This window comes from Opisthorchis viverrini, assembly GCF_000715545.1.
Source record: "Opisthorchis viverrini unplaced genomic scaffold opera_v5_27, whole genome shotgun sequence".
Taxonomy (NCBI): Eukaryota; Metazoa; Platyhelminthes; class Trematoda; order Opisthorchiida; family Opisthorchiidae; genus Opisthorchis; species Opisthorchis viverrini.
In genome coordinates this window covers 1542160-1566960 of record NW_008751682.1, presented here as the reverse complement: position 1 = coordinate 1566960, position 24801 = coordinate 1542160, and the positions used below count along the sequence as shown (strand labels likewise).

General features: G+C 39.1%; 1 protein-coding gene across 1 annotated transcript in view; it reads right to left on the bottom strand.

Moving 5' to 3' along the window:
- Nucleotides 1-5690: 5690 nt before the first annotated feature.
- The window catches only part of T265_02215 (hypothetical protein), a gene marked incomplete at both ends in the record, with an annotated part of 37490 nt that continues 18379 nt past the window's right edge, over nucleotides 5691-24801 (bottom strand). Inside the window, one exon of the mRNA XM_009166403.1 lies at nucleotides 5691-6257. Within this exon, the coding sequence (XP_009164667.1) occupies nucleotides 5794-6257 (464 nt within the window). The remainder of the gene's footprint in view (nucleotides 6258-24801) is intronic.

The window sequence follows — 24801 nt, the reverse complement described above, 5'->3', positions numbered from 1 at the left end:
TACTCAAACAGTAGACTAAATATGTTCTAACCAACGTAAATCTGAAAAATGCACAAAAATTTGTATCGTTCACTACGGAAAAGTGAATCACTGATGAAATCGAAGGTTGACTTAAGTAGTCAGAATTGGCCAGTTTCTTAATCACAACAAATCGGTGTAACTTGGTAAGTACGTTTTGATGTGAAGTATATGAGGTAAGCCTGCAGCATGATAACTTGTGTGCCAGATTTCATATACGGCAGAAACCAGTGATATCAAACTGGCTCTACTCACCATCTACTGATTAGCAAGCTGTAGGCGCCAATCCTATTATTCCAAAGTGTGGATGACAGTCGCTCAGTTAAGCTTTGGCGTCGTGCGTCACTTATGTATACTTGTAAACACTTCTGCTAGATAGTTTTGCATAAAAGCATCAAATCAAACGATAGGATTTGCAGGTTGGATAAACATGCGCAATTTGTTCTGTGAGGCACCCGCCAATGAAAAGGCAACTGTTTATCAAAGAACATTGACAGTTTTCTCCGAATATTCCCTTTCGTTAGGGGGTCCAAAAAGGTCAAATGCCCGTTTTTGTGTGACAGTGTATAGCAAATAAGTCTTTATAAATTTGACTGCCATTTTCGCCACTGAGCCTCATTTGTCGGTTTCCTTTGGGTTTGAAATGTACTGTGGTCTGTAGCTGTTCTCCTGAGGAAGCATGCTTGCACATGTCATTCGCCGCCTGCATGTAAAAATGTGAATTTCTAACCTCCTTCTTCTATGTAGGTGTATTACAATCGGGGGCTCGCCCTTTTACGTGAGTTTATTAGGCATCAGCTAACACCATACATCTCCAAGGTCGTCTTTCTATCTGTCAAACAAATTTGGTATTTTCCTTAACTTAACCAGCCTATCTTATCCACCAACAATGCCTAAATTTTAAGGCATGTTTCATTAAGGAATAAACCAGAGCATATTTGCAACTACTTTCGGTGCAGTGGCAGGGAATTTGACATTTCTACACTACCGCCGAAACCAGTGTTGGTGGTCCGCACAAAAAAGCATCTAATTTAAATTCAACGATTGAATTCACGGACAAAACAGTGGCAATAAGTTCCCCACTTGGTTGTACTTCACTAATGTTAGTATTGTGGTGGCTACAAGATGACGTTCAAGGTATTATCCATAAACGAATGATGTCGGGTTGATATATGCGTGTGATTAGCATTCTGGACACATGACCATTGGTAAAATTCAATACGATGATTGCTGCTTGGAGGAAGTCCTTTTTAGAATTCGATATTAATCAGAAAATCAGTATAAATTCTCCCTGAATATGCTCTCATATTTCTTCCTATTTTTATGAAAAGCCAGCTAGATGGTGATTTAGAAAAACTTTAATGAAAGCTGTTGGTAATAGAAAGATGAAAAAATATTCATCTGTTCTACCGTGAAAAAAATGTAGCAAAGCTGGCCAAAACTGGTCATCTCACGTGGACACGTTTTAATGTTTATTAGTGAATTTTATGACGAAAAACATTGGTATTAGAATAAAACTCATGAATATTGTAAGCCCATAAATTACTCTAAACTCCACTCTTCTAAAGTCCGAAAGTGATCAGCATTTGATTGTCTAAGTTGTTGCGCTTGTGTTCGAGTTGCTTTCTGAAATTGGTAAATCTGTTGCCAACCTCAGTGTATAATTTGAGCGCGCCAGGTAATAAATGACGACATTTGAGAGAAAAGGCTGCTACGATCAGTTAGAGAAATTTCTCAAAAGAACTGAACTAATCTTACTACGAAAGGAAAGCCATGCCTATTTTGATTCCTGGTTTATTACTACATTGTTTGTTGAGCAACATTTATTTTACTTGGATCGCGATTATCACAGATCTTTCCGTTCGCCTATAAGCGCACGACGTCATTAGCATATATATACAGATGGTTTTATTTTAATTCTGATGTATGAATCTGTTCACTGCACGCAACACCCAAAAGGGTTTCCATAAATTTGCGTTACGGTTGGGCTGTCTAAAATACTGGGGTTCGCTAGGCAAATGGATCCAGATTTTCAATGAGTCATTGGTTTCTTATCAAACAGTGAATGAATTTCCGAAACATTATCTACAAATCGTGAACGTTAGCAATAAAACTGATTACTCTGTTTTCTTGAATGAGTATTAAACAAACATATATAGGTAAACATCGTTCCCGCTATCTCTGTTTAGGAAAGTTTGGTCTTCTGTTTGCGGCCACCATTTTAGCAGTAATAAGGTTGTTAACTAAAGAATTTAATCGGCCATCACTTTCAACCACCTTTAACTACGTTCACCTTTATTTAATCGCCTGGTTTTCAAAGTGACAGCCTTTTTTACAATACTACACTGACGGGATAGGTTGAGTAGATAAGTACAGTAACTTCATGAATATTAATAAGCAGTGAGGTTATATCAGCTGTGAAATTTGCAGATCAAGTACGCAAATGCTTCAGCCAGGTAAATAGCTTGTTTGAAGCATTTTTGATATTTTGCAATATTACGGTGTTTTTTTATATATAGCATATAGGTGACGCGAATTTTGTAGCAAAGCGATCACATATTTCTATTGGTTTACTTCTAAACTTGATATAAGAAGAGGCTTCATCAAGGAGAGTTTGTTTATCATGGGAACGGTGCGCCTACAATGTAGTGTCTCAATGGCTGTCTCAGCTGTATGTGCTACACAAAGGGTGCCTCAAGTTCCAGCTGGTACAAGGTTCAAGATATCGCAGCATATTTTCACAGAAGAAATTACTCAAAGTTTTGCTGAAAACTCTGTGACTGCCCTCCGGCCGGTTGCACCCTTCTTGGCGCTCTGTAGGTAAGCGCAGTCCTCTGGTTACCGTCAACCTTGTGTTTTACTTAAACCCAAATTGGATAGATCTTGCCAAATACAATCATGTGCATTCAAGCTAGCTTTTAACGAGAGGATAAACCGACACGCTGTTTTACGGTATTATTCAACTGAATGTGCTGTACATTAGCTGCCTCATGTTTCAGTGGATACTCATAGCCTTGTTTTATGATTTTAGAAACCTTTGCCTCTGCCAAATTTTCCACCAGTGCATTACTTCCTTGGAGCCAGGGTGAGTCGCTTTGTGTTCGGTTTGTTGTTACTGCAGGCATATATTCTTTCAGTTGATTGTACAAATATATTGAAGCTTTTGTTTGTTGCGTTAATGACAGTCTCAAGAATTCTGATTTTCATTCTACAGTTAACTAGATTTTGTTTTTTTTCAGTTGGCGTACTAAAATATTCAGTGTACAGTCAACAGTGCGGCTTTTTTACTCACATCCATGTGTTATATAATTGGTGGAGACAACTGTTTGATTCGACCAAAGTTTTCTGGGTTTTTAAGAGGCAACCTCTCACTCTTAAGAAGTGAAATTATTCATTGTTGTTCAATATAACCCGTACACTTGCATTTTATTTTGCAATGCCAGCGTTGCCTTTGTATCGACAACTCATTTGCTCACTGAAGCATGGTATTGGGAAGATATAGTGTGCCAAAAATATTGTAACCAGTTTTTCATGAACTTGCAGTAAAATTCGGACTGCTGTCTCTATAAACCATTTCAAATAAGATAATTAATCACTCTTTTTGTAGCTAAGTACAGATTCTAAAATGCAGAAATCGTAGAACCTTCTTAAGGGTGCAAAACTCTAGTTAAATCACTTGGACCTAAGCGTCGGCCATTTTTCCTCTTGTCAGTACAAACAAGTAGCTGAGTAGTAATTGTTTACATTTACCTAAAACGTTACTCTCAAAGGTTCTCATCCGATCTTCAATTAATTAACGGCATTGATGAATCTATTTTCAATAAACGAAGGCTTCGAATTGTCACAAACTGAATTCACTGATTAGGTTGTGTGGACAAAAATATGGCTAGGTAAACCCCGACTCCTTCGGCTTGCGTTCCGTAGATGATTTCGAAAAAGGTGAACGTCAAATAACCCATCGTAGAAATGTAGCCAAAATAGGTCTTTGTTCGCGGAAGATGAAAGCACCTACCATGACCGAACAGGCGTTGGGTTCAGTGCAGATATCCACATATATAAATTGTCATTCAAAAGAAAACTCACTTTAGATGGCCATCTTTGGACTGGTTTTGTCAGCTGATGTCCCCCGCAAATGCAACTTAATCGAGTATATTCCATGTCCCGGTTCGCTCGGTCTCCTTTAAACACTTTAAACGTCAGAACATACGAAAAATATTGTTTCCAGAGATCAAACTAATTTGGTAGATTCACTCATAACATACGTAACCGTCATCTGTGTATACTCGAAATTCGGTGGCCGATTATTGAGGAGAGGTTTGCGCTCAATGTACCATTTCTTCTGGATGCTCCGGCCAAATTTTCGGATTCTTTTTAGCGATGTTTCTAATTTCATGCCACGTTGTTCGCTGCTCATTTTCCCGTTGCTCTAGCTAATTATTTTCACTCTAATTTTCCACCGATAATGGTTTCCACCCACATGAGTCTTGGTTTTGTTCTTTTCACAAGCGCTCATTAGTGACGTCAAATTAAAAATGCACATTTCGGCTACTGAGCACTGAACACTCTGTAACAATTCTGAGTCTGCTAGTGTTTGGTAGGTTAAGCTGGATATATGGCATTACTTCTCTTGCTGTATGGCCCAAGTTGCAGTAGACGGTAATCCAATAAACGGTTGATAAACATCATACCCAGACAGTAGTGATACCAATGCGAACTAATCAGTACGAGATTCATCTTTTTGTTGGTGCATCTTACACTGCGATCGATCAGTTGAATTAATGTGAGCAGTGTATAGTGAAACGCCTCAAAATTACCGTCATTTTCGGGGTATCACCTATTAGGAGATCTTGTAGAGGTAAACGCAGTAGAAACTTTTATTATCATGTTACCGAAATACATAAAACCTGCATGTGAAATTCTCCTGTGAATCCTAGCAGAGACAGTTGACTTTTGAAATTGTCTGAAAAGTTTGTACGAGGACTCCAACATATATACCACTGGGTTAAGAGGAAGTGATTTGAGCCGGGGTGTCAAGCAATTTTTGTTGGGAAAAAATAAAAATATTCATTTTACATTTTTTTACAAACGGGAGCTTATAAAAGAGCCACGTAAACCAAGTGGGTGTGTTATTTCGGAACGGGGTTAAATGAGCGTACGGCTTCAAAGGGACAAAGATTTGCAAGCAGACCCCTGGTAGCCACCTTTATCTTCGGGCAGAGATCTTTCTATCAGTGTCATTCAACGACACGGTGTTGCGTTACGTGCCTAGAAATTATCCATATCGTTTTGTTGATGAGCGATGCATGGTACAAAACCTGCATTTCATTTGGCTCATAACCTAGCATTGCAACGCTGATGGTGCAATATTGCTGTCACGATAAGGTCGTTGGTGCCTGATTAGTTCTGCCAAACGCTTCCCAATTCACTAAAACGCTAGTCAAACATAGCTGACCATGGCTAATAAGGCTTAAAAAAGCAATTGTGATTCGCAACTTTCAGTAACTGAGATATTCCATCAAAAGGCTTTCAAGTACTAAGCAAGAAAGTAAAACCCTATGGCATTCTGAACGGTCGTATTTAATGCCTTCACTTCTCCATCCAGCCAGTTCATATCCAAACAGATAGAGGTTTTTGAAAAGACGGCGAAATTATGTTTACTGTGTTCAATTTCATGAATTACAGCTTTCCCCGGTTTGTATTGAATAACGATACATGCATATTCGTGGAAAATAACTGATATACCGATGGATTTGCAAGTGATTCTCTGAGATGTTATTACTTTATGTATTGGTTGCTTGACACAATGGGAGATGTGTCGTTTGAAACTGTAGAACTTACACATTTGTCGTAGTCCTTGTGACTAATGAGTTGAACAAGACGCTCATCAAATGGATCCAAGTAAACGGGGCATTTCAAAAACGTAGGGTCATCCGCTGTTTTCTTCAGGAAGTCCTGTTGATAAACAACGCGTGAGGTGATCGGACTTGGTTCCCGATGGATGTGCACAGGATAGGTAATTACCTCCACCGATTGACAACGCTTGCGTTGGTCAAGTCGCTCACTATCCATGACAGTGCCAGAGTTTTCTTGTGGGTTTATTTGAAACTGCATTGCATTTGTTATGCTTCCAGGTGATTTCGTCTCCAACTGAATGACGCATTTATCATCGCCCCCGTTCGTGCGTACCTGTTGATCTAATGGCAGGAAATTCGGAGGCCATGCGTCGATTTCATTGTGCACTGTAATGAAGAAATATTTTACTTGCATCAGAATTGTACTTCATCGACTATATTTCTACAAACACGTGAAAATGGGAAAATGTGAGAGCGGTTAACTTTCGTATGTGCCCAAAATTAAGATCAAATGCAAAAATCTATTGCATATCCCATTCAGGTTTAACCTGGGCTGGCGTAATTATACAAAAATTAGAACGACAATGTGGTACGTAAAGTTAGTATGAAGAGCAGTGCTCAACCGAGAGTTTTCGCTTTCGCACTGTGCGTTTGGGACCATGTTGTACAGTAAGATCAATTTAAACTTCGTTATATACCTCTGGAGCACAATAAGCTCAACATGTTACTGCGAAGTGTTTTCGAGCGATACCTAACAAATGGTTCGAATATTTGGCCCGAGGTTTATTTAGGAATGACAGCTTTGGATTTCAACGTTATGCACTCCTCTCCTGGTGCAACGAGGAATATGACCGTTTAATGCACCATTCGAATGTCTCTCAAGATGAATTTCCTCTATGAATTTCTGATCAATTGGATCGCTTTCAAACGAACAAGCCATCCACAGAAGCGACTGTTTTAAAGAATAAGCCACTTATGGTAAGATGTTTTTGTCACTTCCGATAGATGACTGTAGAAAAAACGTTTCATATTTGGTCAATAGATAAAAACCTGCGGCAAAGATCACCCAGTATTCATCACTGTTTTTGGGATGCCAAAGTAAATTAGTGTTTACGAATAGATTGATTGAGTTGGTACAGTGATGTTCGACTCTGTTCTTTAGATCATAAACAGTTTGTAGTAGAAATTCTCGCAGAGTGGGTTTATTCCACATTTAAAATTTGGGTTAAAAAGTATCTGCTTTGGGAGGTAGTTTCTGAGTTTTATCGCAGTGATGCTGACTAGTCAAAGATTATTCTTACTTATAATTAAATTCGAAAATCGTCAAACCTACATTTGTGTGAGACAGGATTTTGAGTTTTATTTTCATGGAGAAAGGTCCACAGGTCTACATGGAATGCCTGCATTTGTAAAAAAATCATACAATAAAGCCAAAAAATGTTTTTATGAATTCCCAGTAAATTTATTTATTGTTCACTACATCGACTCAATGATAAATGCTAGGTGCAGGAAGAGGCAAGTCACTGGCTTGTAGATCCACAAAATAGGGTTATGTTCGGAAGTGCGCCACTTAGCTGAACATTGCAGCTTAAATGACACAAGAACTCGCAGCTACCATGCATAGTTGTCCAAATCACAGTTCGATTTATTTTCAATAGCAGCAAGGACACCGCAATGGCCGAAGAGCTAAAGACACAACTTTTCCAACACACTCAAGTTTGATTTGAATGGTGCAACTCATCCTGAGGGTAAAACATCATGTTCCGCATTGCCCTTTGTCAGCAGTACGAGGGGGCATAAAAACTGAAAACAATATTTCTTCCTGCAAAAGTAATCACACTGTCACTGCACAATACTCAAAATACAGTTTTAATGTAATAAGCGCATCACTGCTAGAAGATCAAAAGACTTGTATTGGCTAAAAATATCTCTAAAACAGACCAAGCGTTTATGGCTAATCCAGGGCAAATACGTGTGTATAAGTGGTTCCCTCAGAATTATTACGTGGGCAGACAAACACAGAAAATGCTGGAAAATTACCAGCAAAATGGTTTGGCTCAGCACTGGTCGAGTGTGACAAAGGAACTAGACAGGCACATATATGTCGTGCAATGAAATGTTACATGAAAGTAGTATCTCATTAAAATGGATATATTATACGGACAGCGAAATCTGATTCATCTTCACGCCTAATTATTATGTAGATTATGACCTCTCCTGAGGGTTTACGGCGTCCTACTGGTGGTCTAGCTATGGAAGAACTAATTGTTCACCCGAAAGTAAAAGCCTTAAGCCACTGCAGTAAGAGCAAAATGCAAGAATACAGTATGGTTTTTGTGATGATACTTTCAGTTCCGTAGCAAGTGTTGCACTGAATAAAAGGATAGAGGAGTTAGACTGAATCCGTACCGTGCGCACTGAACCGACCCTATCAGAAGAATGCATCAATTACAATTTTACATCTTTGTTTACGTAGAAGTAGTGAAAAGGCCACTTTTTCTTGGAAAATATGCATTTCATAGTGTGGCAAAAATCTTATTTCTCGTACGCTTCCACGGGTATCTTCGATAACTTAGTTCCCCAGATATGCGTCAAAATGATGAATCCAATGCATAAATACAAAAAATAAAATTAGGAGGATGTCAGAACACGCAGACAAGCTGGCGTTAAAAGGAGTCCGGAGGTTAGAAAGAAAGAAATGGAAAGAAATGGGCAAGTATCCAGAAAAAAAGGTGAAGAAACTTTCACTTTGTAGTTAATTACCGTCAAGTTGTTGACCTGCTCTAATAGCCTCAGAGGATTCAAACGCATTTCAGACCAGTATTCTCCTGAATGGCAATATATGTCCCTTAAGATACACACACACAAAGTACAACGCCGTAATGCATAAAAAAGGAACGGTAGATGAGGGGGCAGTGTCATTACAAGGGTCATCAGAGCTACGTGTGAGTGCCTATGAGCCATCCCTGTCAATTAGTAGTATTGGGAAAATATGTATTCATTGGCTGGAACATAAGCATGTTATTGATTAAGGGATTAGTAAGATGAACGAATATTTGGTTGAACCAGTTCAGTTCCTGCACTATGTGGCGTATTGATCAAATCGGGAGATTTAGTTAAAAAAACTGCACCCGTGAACATGTGGTTCGGATATCTCCTATGACAAAAACACTATAAATTAAGCTTATTAGAACAGTCAAATGTGACTACGCATAAGCCATAAATGAGACGGAAATTTAAAAACGGTACGATCCCAGGTTATTGTTATGTCCCGCAGTTGACTAGTAAAGCAAAGTAGATAACAGAAGTGCGAGTTCCAAAGATGCATGAGACGTGAGTTTAGAGTTCGGAAGGAAGTTCTTTATCCAACATGTTACGTGAGTGGTATGTTTCGCATATCGATCAGTTACCTAGAAAACCCAAGACAGTTCAGCTAAAGGAAACCTGCGACGTTTTTAATTCAGCGTCGGGTTTTGGTTGNGCATATCGATCAGTTACCTAGAAAACACAAGACCAGTTCAGCTAAGGAAACCTGCGACGTTTTTAATTCAGCGTCGTGTTTGGGATGACAAAACTTACTTTAAAGTTTCAGTTTTATCACATACAGCCCGGTAATATCCTGCGTTGGCACGCGTTATCTTGTCATTTTGCTTTCTGGATGTTAAAGCCGGTTTGAACGAAAGTAAACCATGCAAAATCAAATTAGTTTACGGAGGTGTCAGTAAATTGTACACAATTACTCAAGCCTTCTCACAATTAGCTCTAAATAAACAAAGGCTTCACACTTGTCAAGTATAGCTCGGGAAGCCTTTCCGATGGATTGATTTGTGGTCGGGTGTAATCAACCCACCGACATTCAATCAATAAATCAAATCAGTGAGCACTAGCCTATATCAATCAGTCATATCGCATTTAAAAAGGTGTTTAAATACAGAGGATAAACATTTCATCAAATGATAAAAAAGCTTTTCTGAATGTGTGAGATGATAATTTTTAAGAAGAAAGGTTGCTCCAAGCCCAACTTTAGTGGACAGTAAGGCACACTGATGAAATTTTGAATCACAGAATGTTCACTTTCAAGGCTAAAATTCTTTTGTGTGTACTAAGTGGAGTGGACTCGCCCTGGATGTTTGTTTAGAGATTTTCTGCGGAATGCACATCGCACAGAAAAATATGTTCTAGATGACGGGGACTTTGGAGATGCAACCTACATAAGATGTCTTTAATAGATTGATCTTCCTGTTCCAAACATGTCTTACTACTCAAATGTAGAAGGATTCAACTGCAGACCTTTGTTCTGGTAGTTGGACAGTTGTAATATAGTGTGTAAGTTGCTGTAGCTTTTAAAATGATGAGAGCGCCATGAGTGATTTAAGCCTCCAAATCTGAGAAGGCCAGAAACCGCAGACAATATCGTCCGAAAAAAAGATAATCGACAGGTTCTACTTTTATGCAGACTTCATGGAATCTCTCAATACGTCCATTTTCATTATAGCCTCAGAAATTTACCTTCGACCTACATTTTTTCATGGGTTTAACATTTTTTACAGCGGGAGTCGACCAGCTCTCAAAAGAAAACCATAGGAACGGGTAGTTTGTGGCCGGAAAATTTTTAATTTTGGCTACAATCAGCGGTGGCTTTTTATTTTTTAGTCTTGGATCTCGCCAAGGATTCACACGAATCGTTAATTTGCTAAACATTGGCAGAATCTCATTCGGAAGTCAGAAATGAGAGGGAATATTGGTGACTAGATAAGGGCAAAGGGCTTCTGATCGGATGGTATTTAATTAGTTCGCCGAGCTCGACATTCGGCTTCTAAACGTTTCAATTGGTATACGAGGAGGCATACGCAATGCAATTGAGAGCAGGACTACGTAATGTATGCAATGTGAGAGCAGACTTACGTCATGTTTATGAAATTTGTTCCCTGGAATACGAGAAGCTTACGCGATTTCAGGCGTTTTTCTCATCATTGGCATGCAAATTCGCAAGTTAATCGCCATTATCAATGAGCAGAACAACAGTTACGTAATCCACAGCAAATGCGTTCACCCAACCTATCAATATAGTGCAATACTGCCAGGAACTTCAGTTGTATGCTCAAAACAATCCGTCAATGGGAGATCGTCGCCTTCATACGACAACGGAAACCATTTTTAAGCCAGCTGATAAATTTGATGGACAGGTAAACAACCGCCTTATCAGTAATCAAAAGTTCAGGAGGTGTCAGCCGCTTCAAGTGTGTCCACACTGACGTCATGGAGTGAGCTGATACTTGGTTGTGAATCAAAATCAATAGCACAGAAAACAAAATTAGTCAGGGTATATTGCACGCATGTCCAATTCCGCGTGATTTTCCTTGACAGAGGATAGAAAGCCCAACGGATATGGCATGTAACCGGAGATCATGTTGTCAGTGCTTGTTAAGACTGCCTAACTAATTTTGTCTGTCATGGTTTTCCGGGCTCATATTACGTCAGTTCCCCAGAACACATACCAAACGGTAGCACTTACTGAGTTGCGATTAGTTTGTTGCTATTCCATTGATTAAGTACCTTGTTCATAGTCATATGGCTGCCTGTAACAAGTTCACACCCGTCATTTTTCTCTCCCACATCTACTGCCACCATATTCTTGGTGTTTTTACTGTATTAATCATTAGTATCTGTTATAAATGTACTGATAATAATGAGTAAAAAGCAAAACATTTTTTACGGTAATGCACCACATAGCCGATGAAAATAGATTTGGATTTCACTGTGGCTGTAATGAACCTAACTGACACAAAATAAAAAACCTGCAACCCAAATGCCGACGTATAAAAATATTCAAAAATTCCATTAGAATATGGCCTTTAAAAATTTGCGTTCCAGTGTTTGGTGTTTTCTCCACACAGAAATGTCAAATTCCGGTCAGACGCTAAGAGGACCACTTAACCCTTGTGCAAGTTCCCCTCCCGTCACTTTGGAGACACTGCTTGCTCCTTTTTAAGTGGGCACTTCCCGATTCTAGCAGTGGGTGACAAAATAAGTGGTTGTTTGTTGAACCCTTCTTAAGAGAGATTGGCAGATCCCAAGAACAGGATCCTGTTTTTGGTGAAATTATCACGTCACATCAGCATTTGGTAGATAAACAAAGGTTTGCTGAAAATTCACATCACACAGTAACAGGAGATAATAGGCCAGATTGCATCATCAATGCATAATCTAGGCTCAGACTTTCGAGTAAAAAGGTACGGGTTTTGCTGCTTACGGAAGACGAAATAGTACTTCTGAACTGAGTCTCTTATCAGGAGCCTAACTGCAACGTAAGGATGCACTTATATGGCTTCGGTGATGAGTAGAGTTTCCAAGAATAAAATTGCAGCCCTAGGTGAAAAAAAACGAAAGATTCTTGCTTGATCAACCACTATATATTTGCTCAACAAATACACTGGAAGTATATAACTTTAAGTTTGCCCCATGACGTAGTGTGTTCAACGAGGCATCGATCTTGACACTCTTGGTGTGAAGTTCATGATGATGCACATTAAAATTTCTAGATGTTTTCTGATCTACTGTCTAGTAGATCTATCGATGAAAACTTTTTGTGTGGCCATATTAGTTGTGTGCTATTTTGGCCAGTCAGTAGAAGAAACAACCGTTTTGATTATTTCCAACATGATTTCAAGGCTGGAAAGATAGAACTAGACTGCATCACGAGCCCAGGACTGTTGATCAGATGCACGAGAGTTTAGACAGTAAAGTTCAAAACTTCTGAAATGACTACTCAAAAGATCTGGTTTTAGAATAGAAAGGGATTTACTATTGATAATGAATATAAGGTTGCGAAATTTCCTTAAATATTTGTTGGGTTTATTTAAGGGTTAGATAGTTGGCGGTTCTGATATGTATAATTGACTACCTAGTATGATCTTACTCAATTCGAAATAAGTGAACGTTTTGCAAGGTAAAATGTATGAACAGCGTGACTCTGGAAGTCGCAACACAGTTAATTTAAAAGTGAAAAGAGCAACTCGGAAGCACTCTATGCGTATAATTTACTTATCTTAGAACTTAACCGCAAATTTTATTTGAATGTACAAATTGAAATTTCAGAAGTGATGCACTGGGGTTTGGGCACTACCACCAATAGGATAATCGGACCGGTTTATGCGGTTTATTTATAAGATACCTTTAGGCTTGGCAATTCGTTTACTAACCCGTGCACCATGAGAAGATTTAAACAAATGCCAGGAGAACGGTAACCCAGATACCTTCAAGTGTTCCAGTTTCAGGGATAGCGGAATTTGGTGTGGTTCAGTTTTTATGAAGATGCGAAAATACCGAGTCACTGGGTAAGAATGAATGAAAGCATTCCAGATGGGTGGAGGTTGTGGTTGTGGCATTAACAAAAACAGAACCGGAAGCTCTTGTGTTCTCAGCTTACCTGGACTAATAAGTACTGCCAGGTATGTCGAAGTAAGTTGGCAGTGTCACATGCACATAACACTACCCTATGCGTTTTAATAAGAATACCGTTGTCAGATTACAGAGTAATTATATGGATGAACGTGACAAATATGTCACACATTTTGAAACAAACGTGGCCAGTAAAGCATTCGTGTTTTCTGGGCAACCGTTGATTTGAAGCGTGTTCACTTAAAATTTTCACTCAGAATGTCTTGTTAAATGGCTATATATACCCGTGGTAGTCATGAGAACGAAGAAGGTAGCGAACAAAGCTTGTTTTCTCTGACTGTCCGTCTTGGCTAATACATCACAAATTTATATGGTAGCAGAAATCACGTAGAAAAGGTTAAGATCGGGGCTTCAGACAATTTCGCATCCAAAAGAAACTTAAGTGACCTATGAACTCGAACTGGCTTACGGAACATCCGGTCCCACATGTCTGTCTGACATTAACGTCACTTACATGATTCCGTGACCGATTGACGTTACCCTAATTCAACCCCCCTTCCTTTGATTTGTTTCGCTAGAGTGTATGTAGCTTCGATCTTAACCTTTTCCACGCGATTTCTGCTGCCATATAAATTTGTGATGTATTGGCCAAGAGGAACAATCACAGATGACAAGCTCTGTTCGCTACCTTCTTCGTTCTCATGTCTTATTAATACATCGAGTGTGAGAACATAAGGGTCAAGATCGATGACTGTTCAAGGTGGTTTTTGGGTGACTTTCGAATGTTGAGCCTCGGCATTAATCAGGGAATCGAAAAAGTTTTGCCACATACTCAGATTAATGAGTGAGTTCACGGCTTTGGGATTTATGCTTTGGTGATAAAAGATCATGAACTATCCTTGCGATACGTCTGTGTTTAATGCTTTACTTCACTGATCATCCACTCGTTAAGCTGCTGATGACTACAAACTCATCTTGCCCGTCCATGAACGTCGTCGTGTGCATATCACTGGCACATCCATTTTGTCGGTACATTTCATGTCACATCATATCAGTCAAAACATATACCACTATTTGACAAGAGTGAGCGTTCATTATTTTCAAAGCATACTGCCCAAGCTTCTGAGATGCATTTCGTCTTCCGGTATCTATTCGTTACGAACAAATAGCATTCTTGTTCAGAAATCTTTACACTGAAATCATTGAGATGATCGAATGGTAATGGTTTCAAGTCGTCACCGGTTGTTTCTTTGTTTGTTTGTAGCTGCAAACTTAACGTCATGCGCCAGTTAATTTTCAGGTATTACTAACTTTTATCTAATCAATAGGCTACTCAACAGCTGTTGCTTTGCGGTTGCTGCCGGTTAAAACCGTGTCTTTATAAACGGCAATTGCCCAACGCAAATGTGTTGACCACGGTAGGCATATGTTCTTTGTAGTATGAGAAGTGATATAAGCGGAACCGGGTTTTCCATGTGTGTAGAAGGAAAGAACAAATTTCATGAGCAAAAGAGTAAAACGATCTGTGTATTCATGATGGTCTAACGGTAATCAGTAGCAACACATCAAACAAAAACATCGGTCTATTTTCTCATATTTGCAAAAACAGCACCCTAATCGTAATAAGATTCATACAGTATCAGTAATACAGGCTGAATAGGCAGTGTGGATAAACGAGGTAGTAGCTGCCTGATAAACAATTGCATAAATTCTTTCAATTTTGCGTAGCAAGAAGCACTTGAAGTCAAAATTTATTAATTAGTTTGCCTGATGAACTCAGTTTGCTTTCAAAACCGAAACACACCTGCAGTTTTCATTCTCCTCGATAGCTTATATATACATCATCCAACACTTGCCCTTGGGTGAGGATCCCTTAGTTTTGAATATGGAAGAACCTCGTCTTTATGAAGTTCGTTTAACCGCCTAATGAACACAAACCTTACCAGGCACTTCAGACAAGGGCGATTATGAAGTTGAGTATGCCGAGTTATGGTAGTCTCGTTAGTATGGCTGATCTATGGCCCAGTCAAATATTGGAATTATTCCAGACAAGCTTGTGAATACTTCCAATGTTTACGACCCTGATTAATTGCTGACTGTCTGGCCGGTTTTCAGAGGTCCGTCAAAATTGCACAATCTCAAGGAGCACATCGTGTTGTAAACTTTTACTCCTCAAATTGATGTGTTTTGAAGCCCCACAGAAGGAGACTGACAGAATTTGCTGCTAAGATATTTAGATTCAGACCTAAGTAAATTATCTCGAAAAACCTGAATGCAGACACTGCCTTCTTAGGTTGTCCGCTGAAACTAGGATGACGGTGTCAATAATAATGCCACAGTTTATCACGCAAAACGCTTGTGGATTATCCAATATGCACGGTGCATCAGCCAGTGTTTACCAGTAATTCAGTTTCGTTTGTCAGTCAGCCACTTCGTTGGACGCAACATTCGATTTTTTTCCGCCGGTATCAGAATCTAGGTCAAGGTGATTCCTATTTTTGGGCTTTTGTGTAGGCCAAGTCCTCTACTGCATAAATATACGTATATATACGTGTATGTACATTTAATACTCTATATATGCAGATATAAACGTGTACGTGCCTAAGTTCCTCACGTTTGTTTGAATGGAAGTTCTCATAAATTATGGTGTGTTTCTCCGTGTAGTTCTCACAGGATAACAATTTTAACGTGAGTGCTGTTCAGCACTGATATTCCGTACAATGACTGTAACCCATGTCCACGATATACCGCTGCAAAGTACTACCCGCTTACGGCAAAACATTTCTGCTGGGATGAGGCGCCTGTCTTCTAAACAATACAACTCTTATCCTTGATGCTTGTTCATTTTTGAAAACTTTTCGGTGTATCAACCTTATTATTTAAAAATCACAAGTGGCTATTTTCTTCAACCGAATCCATCAAATCGCTATTGTACCAAAGCTTTCGTTAGGAAAATTATCCGGTTTCCAGTGAATTTGCTGTGGTTCAATCGCAACGTTTGCAACCAACATACTTTACGTCTTAAGTTCCAAAACAAAATGATCGATTGATTGAGCTCAAATGCCTAAAGCATAGGCCTTATCTCAGAAACTTAGCCCATCGTTCCCCAAAAACGTTACAACCATGAATCCGAAATGTTGCAGATCAGACTTGAAGTTTGTCAGATGTTTCGAATCTAGATAACGTCTACATCCCATTCCATTATGCTTAGAGCATTTTGATGCATACTGTCATCCTTTAGGCATCCTCAGACCCAGTAGTGTCACTTTTACCCAATTCAATAAGCCTAATCAGATTTTTCCAGTCAGCACAATACCTGGAAAATCATAGTCTAACTAAGCTGGAGGAACACGTTTCTAACAGAAGATAAAACACCTTCCTCTCTAAACCTGTAAAACGGGGATCAGACAATTCCTATCCCAGTAGGGGTTATTATTTTGTTATGAACAATAATCCGAAGATTAATATCAAGGGTACCATAAATGTAGAAAAGAAACACTGAATGTTATACCAGCACGGGTGATCATATGTAGCACCATGCCGGTAAACCGTTCTCAGCGATATGACATTGAGATTTGAAAAACGGAACAGAGCGCAAAGTAGACTATATATGTCATGAGTAAGTGCCAATGGACTAGGTCTGCAGAATGACCTGGATAATTTTAAAAGAGTTCCATGCAGACTTTCCAACTTCGTTTTGCGCTAGGAATATGGTGGTATGAGCTATAGCTGTTGTGACTGCTTTACATGTGTATCTCACGTGGAACCAAAAACTGGAAATTGTCCGAGCGCTAGTCTGCCAGCTTTAGTTGCATGTTGGCAGACGAGGATTGTGTTTAGATTTGTCACCTTACTTTTAAATTGCAAGTACAACGTACCTCTGCATTGATACGTGCAACTATAAATTGGTTTTATTTTAAAATCTATCAATAATACTGTGACCTTATGAGGCATTTTGAAGAGAGGAACCAGGAGCCCAGCTTGTGCTAAAAATTAGAGTTTGAACCTCAAAGAAACTATGTGTTCGGGTCGAGTGTTATCAATGAAGCATTTATCCACCTAGGTGTAACCAAATGCTATGTCCACTAAACGAATGGCAGATACATGGCTACAACGCACGCTACTAACAAAAGCAGACAAAGCAGTGTCGGCATCTGTTTAAAACATTAGATGAATACGAGGTAGTTATTGTGAATAACAGTAGCTACGAGTTGTGCTAAAGGAAAGCATACAGAAGACACTTTATCAATGGCCCTTGTCCGGCGGGAGCGCTTCTGAAGTGGAGTTAAGCAGACAGTATGTTTCCCGGGTGAACAATTAAAGTACTTCTGGACACTACTTCAAATTGAGAGTACGCAGGCCTTCATTAAAAATACTTCAGTCGAAAGTGAATAGTATACTGGCTATACTCGCAGTTGCGTTTAGAATGAAAGCACACCCCACATCATCCTCACGCAACGTGTCCTCTTTGTTGACAAGCCATGGCATCAACATAACTGCAAAGTCTTTCCGTGTAAGCGTTCGACCATGCTACTTTGTTCAGCCTACCACTTGAAAATTTCGTAGATCATGAGTAACTCACTCAAATATTTGGTTTCTCTAGAAGCTAAATCAGTTCTCGGAGCATTTTGAAATATTTCAAGTTTGTTTAGATGTGGTTCATGTGGCCAAAAATTTAAAATGATGGGTCTCTCAATGATCCACTACATTAGGCTACAAGAATCATACTGCTTAATTTGGTCTCGACAGTGCCATAGAATATGAAAAAAGTGTTATCAACCATGACATTCGTTTCATTCACTGGTTTTCTGAGCCATCCTATCTATGTTTACCTGGTCATAAATTACATTTTAATTTGCCCCAACTATCCTCGCTCTGAACTTGCTTGTTCAGGTGTCGAAAGTGCTTCCGTTGATAGCCAGTGTCTTAAGTAAAATTGAGACAAAATTTTGCGCGTGTTGTAGACATGTTTGCTCAAGTTTTTCTCAAACTAAAGCCAAATTGTACCACAGCAGTTTGGTATCAAAGCAGTGTGTTAAACCAGATTCTTGAGAATTCACATCAAAAGTATGGTATTTTCGTGTCCATGAGTATGTCCAAAGTTTGTACACCCCGTTTCTCAATGCGTCAATCCGTCTTACTGCTGTTAACATTCCAATATTGTAATAAAAATACCGACCCTCCTAACATGATAATAAAAATAGGCATTTTCTACTCCGCTACTTATCGCCAAGCGATTTTTGTCGAAAGTCGATGTTTGATTCGGCCCTGACTCATACCTTTATTACTAATTTGCACCAATAATCCATGAGGCTGATTGATTGTTCTTGTCACACCATAAGACTGTTAAGTGACCCGGTTTCATTGTTAGACAATCTATGTTTCCTAGTAAATAGGCATAACATTTTGAAGACTTCGGGTGGAAGTTTCGGTCTTGGGGCCCTTAGTTAACCTCTACTTTCGACTGCCTCTGAGAAGGCGGACAATTTATCTCAGTCGGAATAAGTTGAGGTGATATCTCGGAACCCACCAATACAGAACTGTTAGGCAAAACCAATAACTATTACAATATCTAAAGCTAATTATTCCTAAGAAACATTTCGCTGGCATTGTGAAAGATACAACACTGATTACAGACTTATTTAAAGTAATCTAATGTTGGTTCCGGAGCATTTCCTCCAACAGTTCCAACAAACCCTGGGTTAAGTCACCTTACATGGTGACGGTAGCCATAGAAATCGTGCAATGTTTTCCTTTTCAAATGCCTTTGTGGAATATCGGACATTTGACCGATATATTACATTCCTCCGCTATCGAAGGTCCTCTATGCTTGGAGAAATGCACTAATGCTTGATGACATACTGAATAGACGGACGACCGGGAGAATGACGGAACAACAGTCCAGTAACTGAATGTCTCATCTAAAAACCTGCTGCCTTTATTCGAGACAGAAAAAAATACTGAAAACTGAAGGTTAACACATGATCGTAACCCATCTTTGAACGTTGAGTGAGAGCCTAATCTATCTGCTTAAGAAGCCAATTATACACAATGAATACACAAAACCGAACCCCTAAACCAAACTCGAATCCGCCGATGTCTGTGTGGTGGAAACTGGGCATAGTAAACTCTGGATTCAATCGACTTGCGTAACTCACCAACGGAATAATTAACTCACAAGGCATTGATTCTGTTGTATTTCACCGAAATGTTGCACTGTTGTGTGTGGGCTGGTTACATTCCCCCTTTGGTAAACAATAAAGTCTTATGACAAGGTCTAATGGCATGGAATGGAAGTAACCAGCTACCTGCAAATTTGGATTGAAGAGCTTTAATTTCCATCATTAATTAGGCGCAATCTTTAGGTACCTTATGTCTGTTTATATGAAGTCGAAAAGGGGGTAACCACGGAAGTATAGTCCCATCTATGGGGCACATCAGAGTTTGCCTGATTAGACAAAGTTAGTCCATGCTGGCTGGTAAAGGATGAATATATGCGCAGAGTTTAGCACTGCTTCCCAATATCACAAGGGGCGCCACTCACACTCGTGTGAACCGCAGAATTGTGGTAAGTTTTGACGTTCGAGACACGAATGTCCACCAGTCATGCAGAGAACAGTGTTGTCAATGCTACTTGATTATTTACGTGTAGACGGGGAGACAGGTGGAGTGTAACTTTCCAAACTATGCGGAACAACATACAGTATACTGTGTACTTAAGATCCGGGGGCGGTTTGATTTTCTTATTGTATTTCCTATTCTACTTTTCTCTTCAGTTACTATGTAAGTTTGATAGCTGCATTACAGCCTCCAGTTTTATATGGAGTAATTAATTCTAGAGCAAGTGAGATTATTCACAGTGAGTACAAGGCCATATTTGCAGAAAAATGTAGTGCCATGTATACCGGCACCAATGAGGCGAAACATCATCTGCACCGAGGTATGAAAAAAGTATCGTCAAAACAATCGTTGAAAATTCTGCTGTCTGATTGTGATAAGTTTCACATATATTCAAACAATAATCACTAGGGAGTAGGAGATGCCCATGTTTCCATTTTGGTGTCATTACCAACTGGCACATGCTTTGGGTCCTTCGTAATTATGTCACTAATTATATCATCGTCCTATCCCGTAGTCAATTTTATTCCGCCTCAGAATACATACGGTACGGTAGATCTGAACTTGACAATAGATTATTAACAGCAGTAAAGTTAAACATTTTGTCGAATACTGAAAACGTAGGTAGTTTAACTGACCATGGCATTTTCCGCTTCTGATAACAGCCTCATTTATATAATATTACACAGTTTGCCAGAAAACTTCGACAAGGACTGATTTTATCTGCCTATCATTATTACTGCGGAGAGGGAGAATCGGCTTGATTTGTTTACCGGTTTATTGAACCAACGAATTTATAGGCGATAACGTTGCTGATCACAGAAGCAACAGTAACCGAAGGAAGTTAAGGATTATAAATATTCGCTAGTGATACACATGATCAAACTGTGACTGGGAACAAACTTTTTGTTGTTGCAAAATCGTTTAAAAGGACATCTTGACTGGATCTGTTCTGTTAAAACGGTTAGGAAAAGAGATTCTAAAATTGCTGGTAATAGGAAGTGAAGTAACCGAGTAGAAAGCTGAAAATGGAAGCGGCATATTTCAGACAAATATTTCACTGCTATTATATAGCTTCAAGGATTGGATAGATGATTGTATCCGCTGTTGAACCAGCCAGGTCTTAGCTGGTCTTAAGAGGCATTAAAATACTATTACAAACTGTCGATGCTGAGCAGTTTGTGCCCTTTCGTTCACCTAACAGGACCAAATAATGCTGACTGCAGTTACGCTACGAAGTCAACTCATGATCTGTCTGCCACTTATCATTAGGTTTCAAGAACACGCAGCTTCACAGTAAACCACATGTTCTGAGTCACTATGTATTATGTGTTCATCATAATCACTATTCAGCTAAGTTTACTAGGTGAGAGGTAAGACGAGATTGATGTGAAACCAAATGGTGCATACCAGAGTTTTGATTTTCACTGTCATTCTGTTTGAGCTAGATTTTGAGCATGAAGGTAATATGTTACTGATAAACAAAATCAGTTTCCCTAAAATTGTCATGGGCAACGAGTTGCTGTATAGGAAACATCACAAGGTTTGTTTCGTTGGAGTTGGAATGTTGGAAACTTCCGCGTTGGCACGCAATAAAAAAATCTTGGTCAGTAAAGCTAAAATCCATTGAATTAGATATTAATAGCACACTGAAACCCTTGGAACCATTAGTATCAATGCGTTATAGCCAAGCCAAATATTGGAAGCAAAGTTGATCTCCCTACACACTTAAGACTTTTACATCACCCGATTCTAAGTCACGTTTTCCCAAATCACGGGGCTGACCTTTAAGGGTGTTATTTATGCATGTTCAATATGCTTGTCGTATGAATTTCGGCCAAACAATTGGTGAAATTTCTTGGAGCACAATTTTTGGTATGACGTTCTGTTGATGTGGTTGTAAATCATGCGTTGAGAAAATGTTGTGCATTTCGAGCAGAAAAATCTGACACACGCAATCTAAATAGAGCATTCATATAATAACTGTTGACAACCCTGGTATTAGACCTCTAAATGGCAGAATAAATATTCACCATGGCATTTAAATTCGTCAGCGAGTCTCTAAAGTTTATGAATTGATGAATCAGCATGTGAACCAAAACATGCCGAATATATTTTCGAATGCTTCTGCATTTGTGCTACATAGGAGAAGCCTTGAACGGTAAGAATATGGTAGAGTAGACACTAATATATACTGAGGTCACCATCTACACTCCATTTTGAAACGTGTTTAAAAATGCTTTACAAAACTCTTGGTGGTTCCAACCGGATGCGACTGCTTCATTCACCTAAAGAAAAGAAAGTCTCTTTAATTTTGTTCGAATTATTCTCCGTTGGACTGTCGTTTGCCACTCTAGCGTCAAAAACTATGGATACCACAAGAGAGCAGGAAAATTCATCCCAAATTTAACTGTTATCGGAGCTCACCAGCAATGATTAACGTTGAATATGCTGAATGATGAATCACGAACACCTGACGTACAACGCCAGTGCGTTACCTCCGCTACGCACACTAGGCGCACGTGATATCATTTTTGAACCCGCAAGAGAGCACAGTTTACGACGTTATCAGTTTTTTTCAACAAGCTTACCCATTAGTTGCGCTAGCTGTGTCAATGGATTAGCACCATTTTCAAGTCTTCTACGGCAGGTGTACTGTGGATGGCTGGAACTCATCGAACCTGTTCTGGTGGTGTAATGAGTCCTTGGGCCCCAAATCTGATGGAAGCAAATGAAATATTTTATGGCCTACCAAGAACAAATGGTTTTTGATTGGTTGTAAAATTCGACTTCTAACTGAAAGAAAATAACCACACAAAACGTCACTGAACACAGTTCATCGATATTGGAGTCAATCAGCTATTTAACTTGCATGTGGGCAAAAATAAAAAGACGCAAAATAATGCCATTTCTGGTAAGAAAACGACGAAAAATATGAAAGAAAACGTTTTAATGAGTTGGGCTTAGCAAAACATGCTCTTATTCTGTATATTAATTTGCCTTTACGAATTGGTGCCGCAACTTTACTTATAATGTAAGCGTCACTATGCACCAATCGTAATAATGGGTCAAATATATCGACTGTAGCTCCAAGTTTCCCTAAAGTAGCCGTCTCAAACTTCCGGAAAACATCAGTTTCAACAAGTGCGGTTAAGCATTTATTGGGAGCTAGGTGGGTCAAACACTCGGTGCTCGTTTGGCACGGTGGTTTTGATGAAATCAAATATGATGAGCTCTATAAACTTACTATATCCCAGCTTCTCATAATAAACTGCTCACAAATGGTTCACCCTAGTATATTCGCCACAAAATATGAGTCCACTAAAACTGTTGCAGAAGTACTTCGTTTTCTAGGCTTCGAAATCTTTCGTTTGAATTTTGTAAAACAGGTTTGAAGCACTTCGTCCCTTGTATAGGAACAAAAGTCGAAATTAGGAATTTCGAATTGCAGCACGCAGATGTTGCACTTCTTAATATATGTCCATGTTAGAGGCGACTTTGGAAATTCTAGCTACTAGTGCAAAAATAGTTCATTTTTGTACAGAACTTTGAATTTTTTCCCTTGCTTTCCCAGTTCGCAGGCTGTTTTTGACAGGCAGAGATGTCTGATGCAGACTCTAAAGAATGAAGATCTCTAAAAAGGAAGAGCTCTGTTTCTTGTTTTGGATGAAGGGTAAAACCCGCTATTGAACATGCCAAAATGTCACCTGCAATTCATGTCACTATGTGCTAAAACTACTGCTTGCGAATTCCACATAAGCAGGTATATGTGTACAAAGGACATCATTTCAAACAGTTCTAACAAGCATGTTGATAAAAGATTGCAGAAATTTAATATTATAGTGCTCTCCACTATATCCGAACTCAGACGCTTTAATGGGCTAATAAATGTGACTAGGAAAATGGAGGGTTAGCACCAGGTTTATACTGGGTGGTTTTTCCCTATCGACCGGAGAACGTGAACAAGCGTATTTATTTATTACTATTTTGCAGCATAATCTATGAGTCTGGTTGGATTCCTGTTAACAGACATATTTTGCTCATAATGTTTGCTCATTATGGGAACAATCGGCTTAATGCATATGCGTGCATATATATATATATATATATATATATGTACAAATAGGTNGCAGGCGAGAAAATGCTAGTTCCCTGCATTTTCAAGATAACAAGTCGCCCGGAATGTCCAAACCACCTGAGGACCAACGGGTTGATCAACCTGATATGGTGTGTTGCAACGTCTACCCCTAGTATAGCCCAGTGGGACACGGAGACAAACAAATCGTCCTGCTAGGGTAAAGCAAGTCTCCCTGTGCAGTAACTGATTTAAGACTGAACATTGCTGAGCGAATGTATTAAAAAAAAGTCATCAAAAAAGCCGAAATTCTTTGTGAATGTTTCGAACCCGATATCTTTGTCTGCGTTGCGCCATATAGAGAACAGATTGTGATCCAAATTTTTTTAATGACTATTAGAAGTCACAAAAATGTAACAGAAGTCAAAAAAGTATCAGTTCATTCTTTCGAACTATGTCACCTCGAACACTGCCTGAATATTTACCGTTGACAAAATAGTGTGGTGGTTAACGTAGTGATGGAAATGTCTTTGTGGTGAATTGGTCTTAGTGTTTGCGCCATTTTGCTAAATATAAAGTATAAAAAATAATATTTCTGCGAACCAGCTTAAAAATACTCTCTCAAGCGCCCAAACAGGCTTTAGAAATAGCAGACAAGAGAACAATGGGTACCTGCAAATTCCCTTCATTAGCCGAACTTCAAGGTGTCTCAATATGTTCTTTTAACCTTCTAAACATTACTCAGTTCCAAAAAGCGAAAAGTTATTAATATATGTGTTAAAGGTGGATAAGAAACGTAATTCCTTATTTAGACTAAGATGACTGAAGCGCAAGGTA